This window comes from Podarcis muralis, chromosome 10 (genome assembly GCF_964188315.1).
Source record: "Podarcis muralis chromosome 10, rPodMur119.hap1.1, whole genome shotgun sequence".
NCBI classification, from domain to species: domain Eukaryota; kingdom Metazoa; phylum Chordata; class Lepidosauria; order Squamata; family Lacertidae; genus Podarcis; species Podarcis muralis.
Window position 1 is genome coordinate 74,089,391 of NC_135664.1, and position 20,613 is coordinate 74,110,003.

Below are 20,613 nucleotides of genomic sequence, written 5' to 3' on the forward strand. Positions count from 1 at the left end.
GATTATGGAGGTAGGGGTAGCAACATGGAGTCCAGAGGCAACTGAGTTGAATGTCACCCAGATGGAGAAAATCGGAGTTGTGGTTGAATGAGGCGTGCAAGAGCTCCCTGAGCTAGCTCCTGCAGGACGAATGCACGGCTGTGATTGGCTAAAGCGTGGCTCGTTTTATGAATGGGGGATACAATATGATACGGTCGACTCACGTTAGGAATAGGGCGAGAGAAAGGCATAGGAAAGATGGGGCTTATTCCGCCCGCGTGAAGACAGGAAAGAGAGCCTTTTATTTACAAGGCAGGGGTACAGTGTGGTGCCTATGCAATGGTGCGGGGGCTGAGGGTTCGAGGCCGGCTGGGCACTGCAGGGGCCATCGCCTCGGACCCCTTCAGGGAGCGGTGGGGAAGGATGGGTACCCCCCCGTTCCTTCCATATCAATTAAACTGTTGCAACAGGGTCCCCCGCTCACCCCACGCAGGAAGGGAAAGGAGGAATCCAGAACATTGGTGTGCAAGCTCCTGTGTAGACTTTCAAAGTTGCCTCCCCTGTAGCTCAAGACCACTCCCTGAAACATCATACATGCATCACAGAAAGAGGTGGTCCCCAGCAGAAATTTGAGTGTTGCTTCTCTCCTGTCTGCCAGGATACCTGATAATGCCTTATTATCTGATTGCCTTTTCTGGGTAGCCATTCCTTTGAGATCGTAAATACTTAGTTCCAGAATCTCTTACGCACATTGAGAGTGTGCTCAGCTTAACAGATACTTGCCAGACTGTATTTGAAAAGGGAGGTGTAAGCAGCCCCTACAGTCCAAAGACAATTGGAAAGCTTTTCCCATGTCCTTCCTCCTTGCAGAGAAATCTTTGAGGTCAATTTGGAAGAGTCAAAATGGCTTCAGGCTTGCTCTCCTGTACTATTTCAGAGACATGGTTTATAAATTTATGTACGTGTTTGCCTTGTACATTTATGAAGATATATATATATATATATGACCTTGGAATTCCTATAACATAGAAATGAAATAGTAGTAATAATAATAATAATAAAATTAATAATAATAATAATAATAATAATAATAATAATAATAATAATAATAATAATAATAATATAAATAAAAAAAACCTCCAGTGAAGGAGACTCCTCCTTGGAAGGTGCTGGCCTCTCCTTCCTTAGGGACTTTTTAAGTACAGTAGAGGTTGGATGGACATCTGTCAGGGTTTTCTTAGTTGCAATTCCTGCTTTGCTGGACTAGAGGACCTTTGGGGGTCCCTTGCAACCCTACCATTCTCTGATTCTATGAGGAATGAAGGAGACTGGTACCAGTGCCAAGTGCTGCCCATGGGGAACCTGGCCCCGACACGAATTTGGCTGGGGATTTAAATCATCCCCGCCCTTCCGCAGTGTGTGCCTTGGGGCGCATGCTCACTCTTCAGAAGGATGAGTGGGGTCTAAGTAGGTGAAAGGGCAACTGGACGCCCAGGAAGGAAGAGGGAGGGGATGAGGTGATGCAACCAGGGGGCGTCTTGCGAGGAGGGGCACAAGGCCAAGGGGCCAGAGGACTGAGTCTTTCCTGCTTGTTGGTTGAAAGAAGAGGAAGCTGGGGGACGGGGCTGGGGAAAGCACAGGAGGAGAGCTCACACAGGTTCCTAAACAGCCTCAGCCCAGTATCCCTGAAGGAGTGTCTCCACCCCCATCGTTCAGCCTGGATGCTGAGGTCCAGCTCCGAGGGCCTTCTGACAGTTCCCTCCTTGCGAGAAGTCAACTTACAGGGAACCAGGCAGAGAGCCTTCTCAGTGGTGGCGCCTGCCCTGTGAAACTCCCTCCCACCAGATGCCAAAGAGAAAAACAACTACAAGACTTTTAGAAGACATCTGAAGGCTGCCCTGTTTAGGGAAGCTTTGAATGTTTGATGCATTACGGTATTTTAATATTGTGATGGGCGGGGTATAAATACTAAATAATAATAATAATAATAATAATAATAATAATAATAATAATAATTAGGCACCTGGTTGGCCACTGTGAGAATGCAACACTGGATTCTCTCCCTGCGCTATCCAGCAGGGCATTCAGACGCACTGCTGCCTCTGACTGCACAGCCACCCTGCCCAGGCGCCACCCAAACCTCTCTCCTCCTCCAGGAATTTCTCCAATCTTCTTTTAAAGCCATCCAGGTTGGTGGCCGTCCCTGCCTCCTGTGGCAGGGAGTTCCGCAGGTTCACTCTGCGCCAGGCGAAGACGGACTGTCCTCCCCGAGAGAGGGAGAAAAGCTCTCCTACATCCGCTTTCTCCATGCCAGACACACTTTTCATAAACTTTTATCAATATCCGGATATGAGGCGAGGCCAGAACTTTACGCAGCCTTCCAAATCTGGGCGCACCGAACATTCATAGAGTGGCCTTAGGAAACACAGGGTCGTTGAGTCGGGAGGTACCCCGGGGTCATTTAGTCCAGCCCCCTTCGACGCAGGACGATAATGGCCGTTCTGTTTCCAGTCCCTTCCCTAAGGATCCCGCTAGGGGGTTTGTCTTTTCCACGGCCGCTGCCCCTCCCCATCAAAACTGGGTGCTTGAGCGCGGGGTCCAATTGGGGGGTAGCGCGCCTCCCTTCGGAGGGAGAGCCAAAAAGCCGAGCAAGCGGTGCAGAAGTCGAGGCATGAGGGATCTTCGGAGATGGCGGGAGGCGCGTGCGGGGGGGGGGAGGCGGCGTGTCCGACGGGGCTAGCCCCCCCTTCTCTGGCCAAGAGCCCAGTGGGTGAGAGGTCACTGCAGGGGCTGGGGGGGAGAGGGCGGCTTCTGCACAGCCCGGGCGTGTGGCACGTGCAAGGCGTGTACAGCCGTCGAGGGGGGAGGGGAGTCGTGCAAAGGCAGCAGGGAGCCCCTCCCCACGCTCCCTCCCCGCCCCCTTTCAGGAGGGGTGGAGCCGGGCGATGCGCTCCGAGACCCTGGATCGGCCCCGCGACGCCAGTTCCCACGGCCGCCCCGTCCAACAAACCTTCCCTTCCGGGCGGGGCGGGGTCAGCGCCGCCCCGTCGGAGGAGCCATAAGAGGAGGACGCGTGGCCGGCGGACGGGCTGCACGTCGCCGCTGTCGGGAGAGGAAGAGGAGGAGATCCGGTAAGTTGTTCCCCCACCCTCCGTCCCGTCCATTGATTGGGGTCGTTCGGGGAAGACGGGTCGGGGCTGCACTGAGCCTCGAGGGCTCCTCGCCTCTTCCCCCCACTGGGAAGAAAGGACGCCATGGGTCGGGGGTAGGGGAGCCTCTGCCCGTCGAAGGGTCCCGGGCCCATCGCTAATGGGATGGGCTGGGAATGGCGCCCCGCGCACCTGGGAGACCCTGCAGGCTCGTCCGCGCCCACCCAGACGGAGCCCGGGTCGGAGAAGACAGTCGTCCCCCGCCCTCGCCCCCCCCCCCACGACACACACACGGCTAACCACCCGCGGTCCGACGGGATCCGGGGCGAACCGTCAGCCCAGAGGGACTCTGCACGTGCTCCGGGGTAGCCTGGTTTAGAAACATAGGTTGTTTTTCGGTCCAGGCAGGGACGTTCGCCTTCCAGTTCCTGCTTGCCTACTTCAACATTTTGGGGTCTGTATGGGCTGAAATCTGCTCCTCCTGCTCCGCTTTAATTGCTATATCTGGGAGACTTCCTAGTTGAAGCGCTTGCAACAGGAGTCATGTGTTCCGGAGCGCGTGCAGAGCGCCTCCCGTTCCTTCGGGCCCTTCAAATTCATTTTATTTATTGGTCTTCTATCCCACCCTTTCCTCCGAGGAGCTCAAGGTACGGCTTACATGGTCCGCCCCTCAAGTCTCCTTTAATCCCCAAGAACTCATAACCAACATCTCTATTCTTTCTCTACTTTGCAATGCTTCATACATTTCCCCTTACAAAACTTCTTGTAGTCCTACTAGGGTAATTTGTTGATTACAGTTGCTCTTCAAATAGTCCGTATATTTCTTCCAATCTTCAGTAAACCTCTGGTCCCGCAGGTTTTGAATCCTTCCTGTCATTTTATTCTGCATGGTCCATTAATTTTGTCTGCCATTCTTCTTTCTTTGGAATTTCTTCTTGCTTCCATTTCTGGGCTAAGTAGCCATTGTCAGCATCTAAGACCTGAGCTCAGAGTTTACTTGTGAGATGGTCTCTCCCCCCCCCCCCCCGCGACCCCAAAACTGCTTCAGCCTGGACCTTCCCCAGGAGCCACATCACCCCCCCTTCCACATTGGTGAGGACTCAGTCACTGTGCATGTACCCTTTGGAACTCCCTGCCTTGGGATATCTAGCAGGCACATTCGCCGGATTATTACCAGCGCCTGCTGAAAGCCTTCTTCCTTAGAGATGCTGATCCGAATTTTAACCGGGTGTAGTGTTTTGTTTTTTTGCACGTTTTAACACATTGTAATCTTTCCCCTTTGTTTTCCTTATCTTTCTGCAAACCTCACCAAGGCTTCCTTGTTTTTACAGTGAAGCGGTTTATAAATTCTGTGAAACAAATAAAATAAATGCATTTGATTTTGAGAAGGCTGAATGATTAATCTGAGAGGCCTGCAAATGGTGTGTTGGGGTTGAATCTAAAGCTTCCTCTGAGAGCCAGTGAGTTATATAGTTTAACTATGAAATATAAAATTTCCTTGTTATTATTTGCATCAGATGTCAAACAGATAAACAGCTATCTGACTTTTAGAAGACATCTGAAGGCAGCTCTTTATAGGGAAGGTTTTTTTTTAATGTTGGATGATTTATGGCATTTTATATTTTTATATTGTGCTGGAAGCCTCATAGAGTGTCTGCCTCATAGAGAGGCAGGCTGCATATTATTCTTCTTCTTCTTCTTCTTCTTATTATTATTATTATTAGGGACTGCCTCTCCTGGTATGCCCTGTGGAGGACCTTAAGGTCCACAAATTACAACATTTTGGAGGTCCCAAGTCGCAAGGTGGTTAGATTGGTCTCAACTAGGGCCAGGGCCTTTTCAGTACTGGCCCCGACTTGGTGGAACGCTCTGACACAAGAGACCAGGGCCCTGCGGGACTTGACATCTTTCCGCAGGGCCTGCAAGACAGAGCTGTTCCGCCTGGCCTTTGGTCTGGACTCAGTCTGACCCTTATGTTGCCCTCCCCTTATGGTTTTGATCTACTTTTAAAAGCTACTTTTAAAACGAGGCTGCATTTTAAATTGCATTTTAATCTGTATTTTAAATTGAGTCCCCCCCCACCCCCCATTATGTTTTTACTGTAATTTTACTGATGTTAGCAGCTCTGGGCCTGGCTCTGGCTGGCGAGGGCGGGGTATAAATTATTATTATTATTATTATTATTATTATTATTATTATTATATCAGGTACGTGGGAGAGAGCAGGCTTCAAATGCCACCCCCATTGCCAAAGATGTTGTTTCTATTTCAAGCCATACCAATTATTGATAATGTTAAGTGTTTAAAAGAATGGCAGAAAGCATTGTCTAAATTTATCTGGCAGGGAAAAAACCCCAGAATTAAATATAAGTTACTAATGGACACTAAAGAATTAGGGAGATTCTCCCTGCCAGACCTGAAGATATATTTTGAAGCTGGAGCTTTCTGCTGGATAAAAGAATGGATTCAATTAGACAATGTTGATGTGCTGGATTTGGAGGGATTTGACAACGTATTTGGTTGGCATGCATACTTGTGGTACGACAAGATAAAGGCTCACAAAGGTTTTAAAAACCATATAATTAGAAAATCTCTATATAATGTTTGGACAAGATATAAAGATCTCTTAGGAAGAAAAACACCCAGGTGGCTTTCACCAATGGAAGCCAAGGGTATGAGAAGCTCTTTTGGTGACCTTGGGGGGGGGGTGTCATCCACTGCCCTCTCTCAGCCTGACCCTACCTCACAGGGTTGTTGTAGGGCTTCAGGGAGGAGAACCATGTAAGGTACCTTGAGTTTGGAGGAAAAGTTGAGATTTAAGTGCAGGGAATAGATAATAGGGGGAGGGTGGGGCCTCTGTGGCCAAAATCAGAGGTGTGAGTTGCAGCCACTCAGGGGTCTGTTCTCTTCTTCTCAGGAGCAAGTCCCGGATCTGTGCTCGCCATCACCATGCAGTGGGTGGTGAAGATCTACCTCCTGGGCCTGGTACTGTCTCTTCTGTCTCTGCTCTTCGGGCTGATGGGCTTCCTGGGAGACCTGATGCCCTCCCAGGGGCTGGACCCCTGCCTCCCTGGCCGCTGGGCGGAATCAGAGGGCGGAAGCCTTGCGGACGGAGCCCCCCCAGGCCTCTCGGGGGACAACAAGCTCAGGACAAGCAAAGAGATTGGCCCCTACGCATGAGCCGAGGGGCTTCGCTGGCGGCAAACCAAAATGGCACAGATTATGTGGGGTTTTTTGAGGGATGGGGTTAACGTGGATGGGGCTGGGTTTGTATGTGCCTTTGCCAACCTGCCCTGGTGAAAGAGGGGGCTGGCAGCAGAAGCCCAGCTGGCCTGGGGGAGGAAGATGCCCCCACTTGGGGAAGCCTCTGCACCCTGTTAATTTGGAGATTTGTGGGGGCAGGTGTTGGAACCCCTGTGGATCGATATGGAGACATTGCCCTCAGCCCCACAGCAAGCCCAGACTCTGCAAAAGGGACACCTATTGATCTTCTGCTGCGGGACATGGAGAAGAACACTGAGGACTAGTGACTTGGGGCCAAGAATATGGCTGAGTCACGCTCACTGAGCTCTAGACTCTTGGCTACACAGACGGAAAAGGTGTGCCCAGTGGCCGAGCCTGGCTGTTGGACGGACCTGCATTTGGCGAAATTGGGGCGCAGGATTGGGCACCCTGAGCAAAATTCTGGGCTCCCTTCATAGAAACATTTCCCCCTGTTCTTCGGCGCAATAATGGATCTGTGTTCTCATCCTGTGAAAGTCTGCTAGGAATCTGTCTGCATACCCCAAGGTTTAGCCATGCTGTTGCCAGCCCACCTGCAAGCAGCAGTTGGTGGAAGAGGCCTGCTGGACTGTGGATCATTATTATATTGCGGGAGGGGGTCCCTAACTCGTCCCCTGCAAGGGAGGGCAGCTGTGGGCAAGGCAACCCCAGGGGCTGGGTGGGGGGGGGCGTGAGAAGAGAAAGAGACCTGCCCCTGGTGTTGCCAGGCTGCCCTGCCCTCCTTGAGGTGCTTCAAACAAAATCCCTGTGCTTTTAATATCTGTAGTTTACGAAGACACCCCAAAAAGGATGCTATTTGGTCTGGAAGGAGCAAAGGCAGCTGCAAAGGAAGGGCTCTCGCATGCCCCCTGGTGGCAGCTGCTAAGAGTTTCAATGGAAACAGCTAAAAGTATTTTTAAGGACAGACTTGGGGAAATTCTAGCCTTGGGGTGAGTGGTTCAGGGGTGCCTTTTTTGTGGTGCAAACCACCTCCTGGATCTTCTGATCTTGCTGGAAAAGCAGAAAGCTGTATCCTAAATTCTTCGCTGCGCCCCCCTCTCCGAAGAAAGAAGGATGGACATTTTAAGCCTGTTGAGCTGGCCTCTCCTGAAAGGGAACGTTCGTGATTCCTTCAATAAATGGCAACTCTTTTTAAATAAATATATATAAAACTCAAAATATGAGCTCTTTATTTGTGGGGAGGGAATTTTTTTGGGAGCAGGGAAATGGGGTGCTTGAAAAAGCTCCCCCTGTCACCCCCTACTTCATAGCTGTCAACTTTTCCCTTTTCTTGTGAGGAATCCTATTTGGAATAAGGGAATTTCCCTTAAAAAAAGGAAAACATTGACAGCTATGCCCCACTTGCTGGAAAGGGCTTTTGGTTTTGTGAAGGAAGGGTGACTGATTTCAAAAGATGCCTTAAGAAGAAATCAGCTGAGGTGCTCCTACTCCCCAGGTATGGAAAACTCCCGTGAATGTTTATGATTGAAGAAGCATTCTGTGCTACCCAGAAGCTTACTTCCAGAAGGGCGAAAAGGAACAGAAATTCACATACACAACACCCCAGCTGTGTTGCTGATGCCTCTGCTGGGCAGCAACTGCCCCCTCCCAGGAACAGCCCCCCCCAGCTGGCCAGTGTGACATCACAGCTTCAGCCAGGTAGCCCCACCCCTCTGCAGGGTGTCATTGCTGATGCTGCGGCAGCAGAGGAGCCCGGCTGCTGCTGGCTGGCTTGGCTGGCTGGGCCAGGGAGGGCCGAGAGTGGCAACGGAGGCCCCCCCGAGGCATGCTCACCCCCTTGAGTGCCCATGTCTAGAGGGGCCTTGGCTCGCAAGCACAGTGCTGGGGAGGAGCTGGGCCTGGAAGGGGGCTTGCTGTGCCAGCTGGTCCGCTCCCCGGATTACAACCTGTTCCCCAACTCAGCGGTCTTTGAGAGCAACTTCATCCAGGTAGCTCCCCTTTCCCCCCAGGTGGCTTTTCATTTTTTTTTTTTCAAACAAATTTTTATTCAATATTTTCAACATACATAGAAAAAAACCAGAGCCAGAAAGAACAAACAAAGAAAAAAGAACATACAAAAAAGACAAAAAAAAAAGAAATATAACATCATAAGTCAGATCTTACTTTCATAGCTATTTGGACTTCCTCACATCTTTCGCTCCTGCTGTTCAAGTTTAGAATATTCTAGTCAGCAATTTATCCCCTTGTTTCAGGTTCTTATTTATATTTTCCAGTTATTATGTTTCCCATTTTCAGATTACCTCTCAAACAAACTTCCAATCTTAATTTAAACATAACAGGATTCAAAAATTACCTTTAACTCAAACCCCCCAGGTGGTTTTTCAGTTCAGATGGCCACCTGCCAGGGATGCTTCAGCTGAGATTCCTGCATTGCAGGGGGTTGGACTAGATGGCCCCTGGTGGTCCCCTTCCAACTTGTGATTTTAGCCTGGTTTGGGCCGGGGGTGCTTGCTTTTAATCGACAGGTGACCAAGAAGGGGAAATGGGTGGACATCACGAATTCGCCCACCATCGTGACCATGGGAGTGACTTCCTCGGACCCCTGCTTGCCGCTCCCCAACGTCTTGCTGATGGGGCGCCACAGGGTCCCGATCCGGAGGAGCCACAGCAAGGCTTTAAGGCGCCCCCCTCTAGAGCTGACCAGGTAAAGTGCAGAAAAGGGATCTGTTGGTATACAGTGGTACCTCGGGTTACATACGCTTCAGGTTACAGACGCTTCAGGTTACAGACTCCACTAACCCAGAAATAGTACCTCAGGTTAAGAACTTTGCTTCAGGATGAGAACAGAAATCGTGCTCCGGTGGTGCAGCAGCAGCGGGGGGCTCCATTAGCTAAAGTGGTGCTTCAGGTTGAGAACAGTTTCAGGTTAAGAACGGACCTCCGGAACGGATTAATTACTTAACCCGAGGTACCACTGTAGTCCAGGGGTAGGCAACCTAAGGCCCAGGGCCAGATGCAGCCTAATCACTTTCTCAATCTGGCCTGTGGACGGTCCGGGAATCAGCGTGTTTTTACATGAGTAGAATGTACCCTTTTATTTAACACGCATCTCTGGGTTATTTGTGGGTCCTGCCTTTAACATGAGTAGAATGTGTGCTTTTGTTTAAAATGCATCTCTGGGTTATTTGTGGGGCATAGGAATTCGTTCATTATCCCCCCCTTCAAAATATAGTCTGGCCCACTGCATGGTCTGAGGGATGGCTGAAAAAGGTTGCATTTATTGCATTCCATAACACTCAATAGTGAGGTAGCTTAGGCAGAGAGGCAGAGTCTGGCCTGAGGTGAGCTCCACAACTAAGGGGGGATTCGAAACCGGGTCTCTCCCGTGTTCTCGGGGCCGGATTTAGGTTTGATGAGCCCCTAAGCTCCTGAAGGTAATGGGGCCCTTGATATGTCCAACTGTCCTCTGTCAACAACAAATGGGCACTGTTTTTTGTTGTTGAATATATGCTATATGGTAATTTATGGACCTTATAGGTATCTCAAGCCATTTTGCACATGTCTCCATGCAACCAGTCCATGTGGAATGTAGGCACCCTATATATAGAAAGGAGCAAACCTGTGATATTTTAGGAAATAGCTGTCAACACTTCCCTTTTTTAAAGGGAAATTCCCTTATTCCAAATAGAATTTCTCGCAAGAAAAGGGAAAAGTTGACAGCTATGTTTTAGGGAGCAGGTGAGCAGGCAGGGCCCATGACATATATCACAGGAGCCTACATAGCACAAAACAATGTTGCTGTATGTAGGTTTTATTTTATTAGCTTTTTATCTTCTATTTTCGAAATGTACACCCAGGGTTTTTTCCCTTTAATTTTTTTGGGGCCCCCCAAGCAGAGTTGGGCCCTAAGCTAGAGCTTGTTTAGCTTATACATAAATCCGGCACTTCATGTCCTAATTCAACACTCTAACCACTGCACCACACTGTTTCTGAGCCTCCCCCACCCAGCAGCGCCCATATCCTGACCGCCTCCGCCACTTTGCCCCAGGCTGCTCCCCCTGCGCTACGTCCGCCTGTCCGTCCACGATGAAGCCCAGCGCATCCTGCGCGTTCAGACTGTGACGGGGAAGGTCTACTACCTGCAGCTGCACCAGGAGCACCCCCACGCCGTCTTCGCCCTGTGGAGCCGCCTGGCCGAGATCCTGCAGAAGGGCCTCTCCATCACCACCAAAGACCCCAACATTCGCATCCGCCACAGCTTGGTCCCCAGCGGCAGCAGCCCCTCCAGCAGCTCCTCCGGTGAGGTAAGGGGGCTGCTCTTCTCGCAAACTCCGGCACAGGGAGGGACGCGGACCGAGGTCTTGGCAGAGACAGTTCTTGTGGGATGTGATCCATGAGAGGCAGTCAAGTACAGTGGTACCTTGGGTTACATACGCTTCAGGTTACATACACTTCAGGTTACAGACTCCGCTGACCCAGAAATAGTACCTTGGGTTAAGAACTTTGCTTCAGGATGAGAACTGAAATCGTGCTCCAGCGGCGCAGCAGCAGCAGGAAGCCCCATTAGCTAAAGTGGTCTTCAGGTTAAGAACAGTTTCAGGTTAAGAATGCACCTCCGGAACGAATTAAGTACTTAACCTGAGGTATCACTGTACAACAGTCCTTGTAATGCTAGAGAAGACATACGAGGGGATGTTTGGTCCAGCCAGTCAAAACTTCCTGTACACCAGTGTGGTGTAGTGGTTAAGAGCGGTAGTCTCGTAATCTGGGGAACCGGGTTCGCGTCTCCGCTCCTCCACATGCAGCTGCTGGGTGACCTTGGGCCAGTCACACTTCTTTGAAGTCTCTCAGCCCCACTCACCTCACAGAGTGTTTGTTGTGGGGGAGGAAGGGAAAGGAGAATGTTAGCCCCTTTGAGACTCCTTAAAAGGGAGTGAAAGGCAGGATATCAAATCCAAACTACTACTACTACTACTACTCCTCTTCTTCTTCTTCTTCCTGGCTGGAGCATCCTTCCTTTTGCATGTGATAGATGGTGGGCATGGCCTTACCTGTCCAGGTAACAAAAGGATGAGTCACGCAGCACCCCCCTCTCTCTTTTTTGACTTTGTCCTTCATTTGACCAGCTTTTAGCTAGGACTGCTCTGCTGGCTCTTAGCTAGCAGAAGCACTGGGATTATTCCCCCATATGGGGTAGATCCACAAGTACATATTTGTAACTAAGCCTGCCTTCAGGAATCCAACTGTGAACTGATGTGAGTAAACTTCTTTTATTGACTTTGAATAAGATTGTGGCATCTTTATTCTTTTAAGAGGGATTCAAGGGAACTTACCAGGAACGTACAATTCAATCTGAGACAGACTGAACTGTATAATAGTGATAGGCTCACACGAGCCTGCAACCAGTTATCTGCTGTGCATGTAAAAATGGGGAATGTAACTCTGCTAAGGAAAGGAACTTGCTAGTGCAAGTTAGGAAGGATATTAATAAACAATATTCTCTAAGGAGCTCTGAGGAGAAACACCTCAAAGCAGGTTATAAAAAGATAAACCCGGAAGAATTTACGACGATACTTTAAAACATACCAAAAGTTAAAATACAGGCAAACCCCCATTTATGTGGGATTGAATTGTTCGTTCCTGGTAAGTTCCCTTGAATCCCTCTTAAAATGCATTCAGATGCATTTAAATGAAAGTGTATATTTGAAATGCCATTGAAAAAACCTGCAAACTCCCTGTTCTGCCACTGGCCCATTTGGCCCCTTTTTGTGACATTTTTGGGTCGCTTCAGCATGATGTGTGTGTGGGCAGTCATGCTCATATAGGCTAGAATTCACGTCGACCTTCTTGGCATCTGGGCAGGTTGGTCTAAACAGAAGCTGATTTTAGTGGGCGCTGGAAAGAGTGCATTGAAGGTGCCTGCTTGCTATCAAGAGGCAGGGAGTTCCAAAGTTGCCACACTAAAAAAACCCAGGTTCTTGCAAATGCAGAACAGATATTACATGGTTTCCCTGCTTCTCATTTAATCCCAACAAGAACCCTGTGAGGGTTTGGCTGAGAGGCAGCGACTGTGCCAGTGAGCCTCTTCTCCAAGTGGAGATGATAGTAGTAGTAATAATAATAATAATAATAATAATATAGACCCCAGCTTCCAACACATAAAAACCTAATAAAGCACAAAACATTAACAATCTGATCCAGTATGAAAAGTCACAATATATTTTAAAATAATATTATTTATTTTAAACCACTTATATTAAACAAAGCAATATTCAACAATCCATTCGAATCTAATACTGTAAAATTAAACGCCCGCAAATAATAATTTGAAGGATGGCTAATTGGTGCTTGTTTGTAACTTTGGCAGGGTTTTGCGTTATGATTGCTGCAAATGGCTTTGATATGCATTTTTATGACAGAGCGGCATACAGATATTTGTTATAAATAAATGAACTGGGGGGGGGGGCAGCCAGGGGGGAACGGGGGGTGCCTTGGATTCACAGCAGCCTCTCTGGTTCTCTCTCTCTCTCCCCCCCCCCCCCATTATGGCCTCAGTACGTGGACAGGGCGACCCGGGGAAGGAGCGCAATGAAGAAAGCCGGCAAGAAGGTGACGGGTGCCCTCGCCCACATCTCGAAAAGCCCCCCGAAGGACAAAGGCAAGAGGAAGTAAGTGGCCTGGACTTATTTCATGGGGCTCTTTACCAATGGACGTAAAATTTAGAGCTGGGAGGGTCATTTAGCCCAACCCCATAAAATTCAGGATTCGCAGCAGAAATCATCCCAGGCAGGCGGCTGCCCAACCTGAGTTAATCTAAGAACATCAGAACAGCCGTCCGGGTCAGGCCAGTCTGGTCCAGCCTCCTGTTCTCCAAGTGGCCAGGCAGATGCCCATCGTGGGAAAGCAGCAAGCAGGATTTGAACACAAGGGCAACTCTCCAGTGGCGTAGTGTGGGGGGTGCCAGGGGTGCCGGCCGCACCGGCCGCAACATCTGGGGGGGGGCGAGTCCAGAGGGAAGGGACAAGTTCCTTCCTCCGCCAGGCTCCCCACCGCCACCGCCAGCCTTGCGCCCTAGCGCACACGTGCGCCCTGCCGCCGCTGCGGCTGTGCTCCACTCACTGCTCGCAGGAGGAGCAGCCGCTGCAGCAGCGCCAACGCTGCCACCGACGCCTGGCCGGGCACGGGCAGCCTCCGCACCCCGACGCCGACACCACCCTCTCGGCCCAGCCACAGGCGGCGGCTGCTTCTGCCGACTGGGAGGGAGGAGAGCTCCGAGGGGCCTCGCCGCGCCCTGCGCTCCCCAAAACCCTCTGAGAGGAAGCTGGCGGGCGGGCGAGGGTCTCCCGGCGGAAGGGGGCACCGCTGGCTCCGGGTCTCAGCCACGGGGGGGGGGCGGGCGATGACGGAGCGCAGCTGGAAGCCCCCGGACCCGGCCGGGAGGAGGAGAGGCGCTCGCCAAGCCCAGATCTGGAGCGCCTCGGAGCGCGGGCTCCACCTACAGCCCAAGGAGAGGAGGGGGCGGGGAGGCGCCCGAGGGGAGGGGGCTTCGGCTGCCTCGGCCCGCGGGGGCTCCGCAAATAATAAATTTAATAAATTCCTGCTGAGCCTTTTGGGGGGGTCCTTGGCTCCTTCGCTCGCCCCCAGCCCCAGTGGCATAGCGTGGGGGGTGCAGGGGGGGCCGGCCGCAACATCTGGGGGGGGCGCTCGCACTCGAGTGCTAAAATCCACGGGTTAGGGGGCGCAAATTACTTGCCTTGCCCCGGGTGCTGACAACCCACGCTACGCCACTGCAACTCTCCCCTCGGGTCCGGAAGCATTAGATGCAGAGCATAGCCACCGTGACTCCATGAATTTGTCTCGTCCTCTTTAAAAGCCCTTCAAGTTGGTGGCCATCATTTATTTCCTCCTGGGGAGGAGCGTCGTAGTTTAAAGGAGTTTTGAGAAACCTCCAATGAATCATAGAACTGTAGGTTTGGAAGGGATCCCCCAAGGTAATCCAGTCCAATCCCCTGCAACCCAGGAACCACAGTGAAAGGATCCCTGACAGAGGGCCACCCAACCTCTGCATAGGTAAAGGTAAAGGGACCCCTGACCATTAGGTCCAGTCGCGGATGACTCTGGGGTTGCGGCGCTCATCTCGCTTTACTGGCTGAGGGAGCCGGTGCACAGCTTCTGGGTCATGTGGCCAGCATGACTAAGCCGCTTCTGGCAAACCAGAGCAGCGCACGGAAACGCCGTTTACCTTCCTGCCGGAGTGGTACCTGTTTATCTACTTGCACTTTGATGTGCTTTCAAACAGCTAGGTTGGCAGGAGCAGGGACCGAGCAACGGGAGCTCACCCCATTGCGGGGATTTGAACTGCTGACCTTCTGATCAGCAAGGCACTGTGGTTTAACCCTCTGCATAAAAAAGGTAAAGGTACCCCTGCCCGTACGGGCCAGTCTTGACAGACTCTAGGGTTGTGCGCCCATCTCACTCAAGAGGCCGGGGGCCAGCGCTGTCCGCAGACACTTCCGGGTCACGTGGCCAGCGTGACAAAGCCGCATCTGGCGAGCCAGCGCAGCACACGGAACGCCGTTTGCCTTCCCGCTGGTAAGCGGTCCCTATTTATCTACTTGCGCCTGGTGGTGCTTTCGAACTGCTAGGTTGGCAGGCACTGGGACCGAAAGACGGGAGCGCACCCCGCCGCGGGGATTCGAACTGCCGACCTTTCGATCGGCAAGCCCTAGGCGCTGAGGCTTTTACCCACAGCGCCACCCGCGTCCCGCCAACCCTGCATAAAGACCTTCAAAGGAGGAGGAGAGGCCTGTGAACTGGCCTGAGATCTACAGATGAAGGGGGCGGCATGCAAAGTTAATACCATATGTACTCGAGTATAAGCTAACATGAATATAAGCCGAGGCACCTAATTTTAGCACAGAAAACTGGGAACACTTATTGACTCGAGTATAAGCCAGCTCACCACACCACAAACCTGGTGGTGGCGGCAGTGGTGGAGGAAGCACAAGCAGCCCAAAAGAGCTGCTTTTGGGGCTGCTCATTCCTCCTCCTCCGCCTTTGCCGCTGCTGCTGTTGGTGGCGGCGGCGGAGGAGGAATGAGCAGCCCCAAAGGACCCTCACTTGAGTATAAGCCAAGGGGGGCCTTTTCAGCATAAAAAATGTGCTGAAAAAGTTGGCTTATACTCGAGTATATATGGTAAATAATAATGATAATTATAATAATGATAATTTGGATCTGTCGGTTCATGTCCTAACAGGCGCTTCCCAGTGCTCTATGGCACAACAGCTGGAGCGTTTTCTTGCAGGCTCGAGGGCACATTTTTGGCATATCAAAGGGTGCCCTAGGAATGGTTGGCAGGCAATGAGACTGGGCAGGGCTCCTCTTCCTCTGCCTGGGGCTAGCCTGGGGATGGGAGGCAGCTGCTCAGGTCAGTGGGGAGGAAACGGCAGCTCTGGGCTGGAGGGGCAAAGTCCACTTGGTGCTGTGCGATGGCTGTTAAGCTTTGAGGCACATTCCAAATTTCTTAAGCCACATCCTTGTGTTGCATTTTGTCTCCTTCCCTGACAGAGTGTCCTTTCAGGGAGATTACAATGACGAACTCTCGGCTCTGTCCAATGACATTAAAGGTAAGCAATTCCCCCCCTCAAAAAAGTGCTTATTTCTGCCAATAGCCAGCACCCACCTGCCATGAGATGCCACTGAGCCCCTGCAAATTCCAGATGTGCAGAGTCAGAGGGAGGAAGCAGTGAGTGGGACAGACACTCAAGTCTCTGTCTCCAAAGTGGAGCAGGTGTGTGCCATGGCAAAGGCCCTCAGGATCTGCTGGGGATGAGGGTCAAAGTAAATGGCTCTGGGTGCAGAGGAGCCTTTCCCCAACTGGGTGCCCTCCAGCTGTGTTGCGCTATAACTCCCAGCCAGCACAGTGAATGGTAAAGGATGCCAGCAGCTGGAGTCCTGCAACATCTGGAGGGAACAGCTATTATTATTGCTATGAATTTATTTATTGCCAGCACGAGTTATGGCATTAAAGGACAATGTTAAAAACAGATTAAAACAACCTCCAGCTGTAAAATGAAGGCAGGTCCCTAAGGACATGTACCTTGAGTGGCGAAAGCCAGAGCAAAGAGGTGCGTCTCCGCTATGGGATGGAAGCAGAGTAATGAAGGTGTCAGGCAAACCTCTGTGGGGACGGAGGCCCAGAGCTTAGGGGCCGCAACAGAGAAAGCCCTCTCCCCTCTGGGACGCCAACCCCAAGTCTCTGAGGGTGGAGGAAACATCAAGAGCCCCCCCCCCTGACAATCCCAGCACCCAAAAGGGTCTGTAGCGAAGGAGGTGGCCTTTCAGATACAGTGGTACTTAGTTCTCAAACTTAATCCGTTCAAGGAGCCCGTTTGACTTCCGAAACTGTTCAAAAATCAAGGCGCGGAATCCGATTGGCTGCAAGAGCTTCCTGCACTCAATCGGAAGCTGTGCCAGGTGTTTGGCTTCCGAAAAATGTTTGCAAACTGGAACACTCACTTCCGGGTTTTGCAGCATTCGGGAGCTGATTTGTTTGGATGCCAAGCCGTTTGTTTACCAAGGTACCACTGTATTTGCAGCCCGAGTCATTAGGGGCTTTAAACACCAACACAAAGCCCTTGAATTGGGCCTGGAAATGAACCCCCAACCAGTGCAGTTGTTTTAAAATGGGGGTTATATGAGAACCCCAGACAGGAATCTGGCTGCTGCATTTTGGGATGGCTGAAGTTTCCGAGGAGTCTTCAAGGGCAGCCCCACATAAATGATATTGCAGTAGCAAAGCCTGGAAGTTACCGGTGCATGGAGTTCAGAGGCCAAGTTGTCTCTTTCCAAAGGGGGCCACTGGCAGCTACAGGGTAGCGCTTACAGGTTGCGCTGTGGTCTAAACCACTGAGCCTATTGGGCTTGCTGATTGGAAGGTCGGCGGTTCGAACCCCCGCGATGGGGTAAGCTCCTGTTGCTCGGTCCCAGCTCCTGCCAACCTAGCAGTTCAAAAGCACGTAGTGCAAGTAGATAAATAGGTACCACTGTGGCAGGAAGGTAAACAGCATTTCTGTGTGCTCTGGCTTCTGTCACAGTGTTCTGTTGTGCCAGAAGCAGTTTAGTCCTGCTGGCCACATGACCCAGAAAGCTGTCTGTGGACAAACGCCAGCTCCCTCAACATAAAAGCGAGATGAGAGCCGCAACTCCATAGTCGCCTTTGACTGGACTTAACTGTCCAGGGGTCCTTTACCTTTACCTTTTTACTGGTGGCTCACAAACTCCGTAGCCACCACAGCTGAGCCAAGAGGCTCCTTCATTTTTAACGGAGCAGCTGTAGCCGCAGATAGGATGGAGACTCCAGAACAGGCATCCCCAACCTTCTGCCCTCCAGATATTTTGGACTACAATTCCCATCGTCCCTGACCACTGGTCCTGTTAGCTAGGGATCATGGGAGTTGTAGGCCAAAACATCTGGAGGACTGCAGATTGGGGATGCCTGCTCCAGAAGAGGAAATGCTGAGACAGAAAACGGGTGCCGGAATCTTCTGGAGAGGAAGAAGGAATTCCTTTGAATCCCCGCGACGGGGTGAGCTCCCGTTGCTTGGTCCCTGCTCCTGCCAACCTAGCAGTTCAAAAGCATCTTAAAGTGGAAGTAGATAAATAGGTACCACTCTGGCAGGAAGGTAAATGGCGTTTCCATGCGCTACTCTGGTTCGCCAGAAGTGGCTTAGTCCTGCTGGCCACATGACCCAGAAGCTGTACGCCGGCTCCCTCGGCCAGTAAAGCGAGATGAGCACCGCAATCCCAGAGTTGTTCACGACTGGACTTAACTGTCAGGGGTCCTTTACTATTATCTTAATCCAGATTCGTGGTTCTAGATGTGGGATTGTTAACAGAAGGAAGCACTTTGCTGCTTATTTAATTGTTTATTGCATCCATATCCTGCCTTTTCCTCAAAGGACCACAAGAGGGCATATGTGGTTTCCTTCCCCTCCTCTTTTAATCCTCCCCACAATCGTGTAAGGTAGGTTAGACTGAGAGATGGCAGGTACCGCCCTCCAGGGACCCCCCCTCCCCAGTGAGTTTAGGGTCAAGTGGGAATTTGAACCCTGTTCTCTCAGGACCTAGTCCTCATTTCATTCCCACAACAGCCCTGGGAGGTGGTTTAGGCTCACAGGCAGTGACTGGCCCCAGCACACCCAGTGAAAGCTTCAGGGCTGAGGGGGGGTTTGAACCCGAGTCTCTCCCAGGTCCTGGTCTGGCACTCTAACCACTAGTCCACGCTGACTCCCTTGCTCAGACTAAGGCCCGTCAGACCAGATCTTCTGTGACCACCTATAGCCACAATTTTATTAGCCCTCCTCTGTGGGATAAAACCACATTGCTCAGAGGCTGCTAATACATTTTATTTACCTTACAAAATTTACAGCCTGCTTGGTTGTAGAAAACCTCAAAGCGGTTTGCAAAAATAATAAAACAGTCTGATTATTACCGGCAATTTAAATATTCAACAGTGATGAATCTAGCATACATAAAATCAGCAGCTGAGGTTTTTTTTTTTAGGTCAACGTGTGTTTTTTTTTACTTTTATTATTGAAAATTTGGGGAGGTGTTATTGACGAAAGGGTTTTTTGTTTTTTGAGCTGCTTCGCAAGACAATTTTCCCTATGGGCTTGCTTCGCAAGACGGAAACGTCTTGCAAGTTTGTTTCCTTTTTCTTAACACCGTTAATACAGTTGCGACTTGACTTCGAGGAGCAACTCATAGCACGCGGTGTGGTAGCCTTTTTTGAGGTTTTTAAAGACTTTGGTGATTTTTGAAGCTTTTCCAAAACTTTTCCGACACCGTGCTTCGCAAGATGAAAAAAATCGCAAGACAGCAAAACTCTCGGAACGAATTAATTTCGGCTTGCGAGGCACCACTGTATGTTATGTTTTTAGTAGTTTTCTAATCCCCCCCCCCCATTTTTAAGCAATAACTCTAAAATAACTCAACTCGATTTTACTTGGTGCCGAAAAGCGGTGTCAATAGGCAGGGAGTTCCATAGAGTAGCTGCTTGCAAAGGCAGGATGGGGATTATGAGGCACCCATAGCAGTGCCAGTTCCACAGTTTGGAGCGGTGAGGAGGGCATATATATGGGCCCCAGTGTTTGGGGTGGTCTCATGCCTGCCCCCTTAATTCCACCTTGCAGGGGTGCCTTTGCGGTGCGATCTGAGCCCTCCCGGTTCCTTCACCCGCTTCCCTGTCCTCTGCCCCTCAGTGCTGTTCTACGACATGCCCGCCCCCCTGGTTTGCGCCCGGTGCAAAGGGCGCCTCTCCAAGATGTCCCGCCGGCACAGCCGAGAGCTCAGGCCCTCCGAGACGGATTTGGACCTCCTGCCTTGGATGGACAGCAGGAGCTACGGACTCTGGCAGCAAGAGACGCCTACGTGGCTGCAGCCCCTCAACCGGCTGAGCAGCCTGGCTGCCGCAGGCCTGAAGTAGAGAGACGGGCAGAGGCGCTTCGGCTCGGTCTGGGCACCGGAGATGAAGGCTGGGCAGCGAAGCCACTGCGGAAACTGAGGCACTGGCTGGCAGAGACTAGAGAGAGAAACCCAAAGCATAATAAAACTATATGGCTGGCTGTGAGCGGCATGGTGAGCAGCACTTTTTTTGGAGGGGGGGAGGGGGTGTCGCTTGGCGTTTCCGGCTTATGTTCCTGCCCCCTTTCTTGTCCTCAGTTCTCATGCCAGGGAGGACAAAGGGAAAGTGGCCAGAAATGGCCCCCCGCTGCAATTTCTAGCATTCACAGGGCTGGGAGGATGTACAGTGGTACCATGGTTCTCAAACGCCTTGGTACTCAAATGACTTGGAACCCAAACACTGTGAACCCGGAAGTATGTGTTCCGGTTTGCAAACTTTTTTCGGCAGCCGAACATGCTCCGTTTTGAGTGTTACGCTGAGGTCTGTCTGTTTTTACTATTTATTTTGCATGTGGAGGAGCCAGTGTGGTGTAGTGGTTAAGAGCGGTAGTCTCAGTCTGGGGAACCGGGTTCGTGTCTCTGCTCCTCCACCTGCAGCTGCTGGGTGACCTTGGGCCAGTCACACTTCTTTGAAGTCTCTCAGCCCCACTCACCTCACAGAGTGTTTGTTGTGGGGGAGGAAGGGAAGGGAGAATGTTAGCCGCTTTGAGACTCCTTAAAGGGAATGAAAGGCGGGATATCAAATCCAAACTCCTCCTCCTCCTCCTCCTCCTCCTCCAACTCCTCCTCCTCCTCCAAC

The 20,613-nt window shown here is 51.1% G+C and overlaps 1 protein-coding gene across 1 annotated transcript; it reads left to right on the forward strand.

Moving 5' to 3' along the window:
- The first annotated feature begins 2,828 nt into the window (after window positions 1-2,828).
- Window positions 2,829-19,980, forward strand: LOC114605654 (Golgi-associated RAB2 interactor protein 1A-like). Its single transcript, XM_028747119.2, has 7 exons — window positions 2,829-3,110; window positions 6,045-8,337; window positions 8,875-9,053; window positions 10,398-10,653; window positions 12,905-13,017; window positions 15,918-15,976; window positions 19,613-19,980. Exons 2-7 carry the CDS (start codon window positions 8,197-8,199, stop codon window positions 19,834-19,836), a joined length of 972 nt encoding a protein of 323 aa, XP_028602952.2. The 5' UTR covers window positions 2,829-3,110; window positions 6,045-8,196; the 3' UTR covers window positions 19,837-19,980.
- The last annotated feature ends 633 nt before the right edge of the window (window positions 19,981-20,613 follow it).

Excerpts from the sequence above, each read along its gene's own strand:
- LOC114605654 (XM_028747119.2), top strand. The coding sequence starts at position 8,197 with ATGTCTAGAGGGGCCTTGGCTCGCAAGCACAGTGCTGGGGAGGAGCTG. Across the intron at positions 10,654-12,904 it reads CCAGCAGCTCCTCCGGTGAG|TACGTGGACAGGGCGACCCG; the intron begins GTAAGGGGGCTG and ends TTATGGCCTCAG. Across the intron at positions 15,977-19,612 it reads TCTGTCCAATGACATTAAAG|TGCTGTTCTACGACATGCCC; the intron begins GTAAGCAATTCC and ends TCTGCCCCTCAG.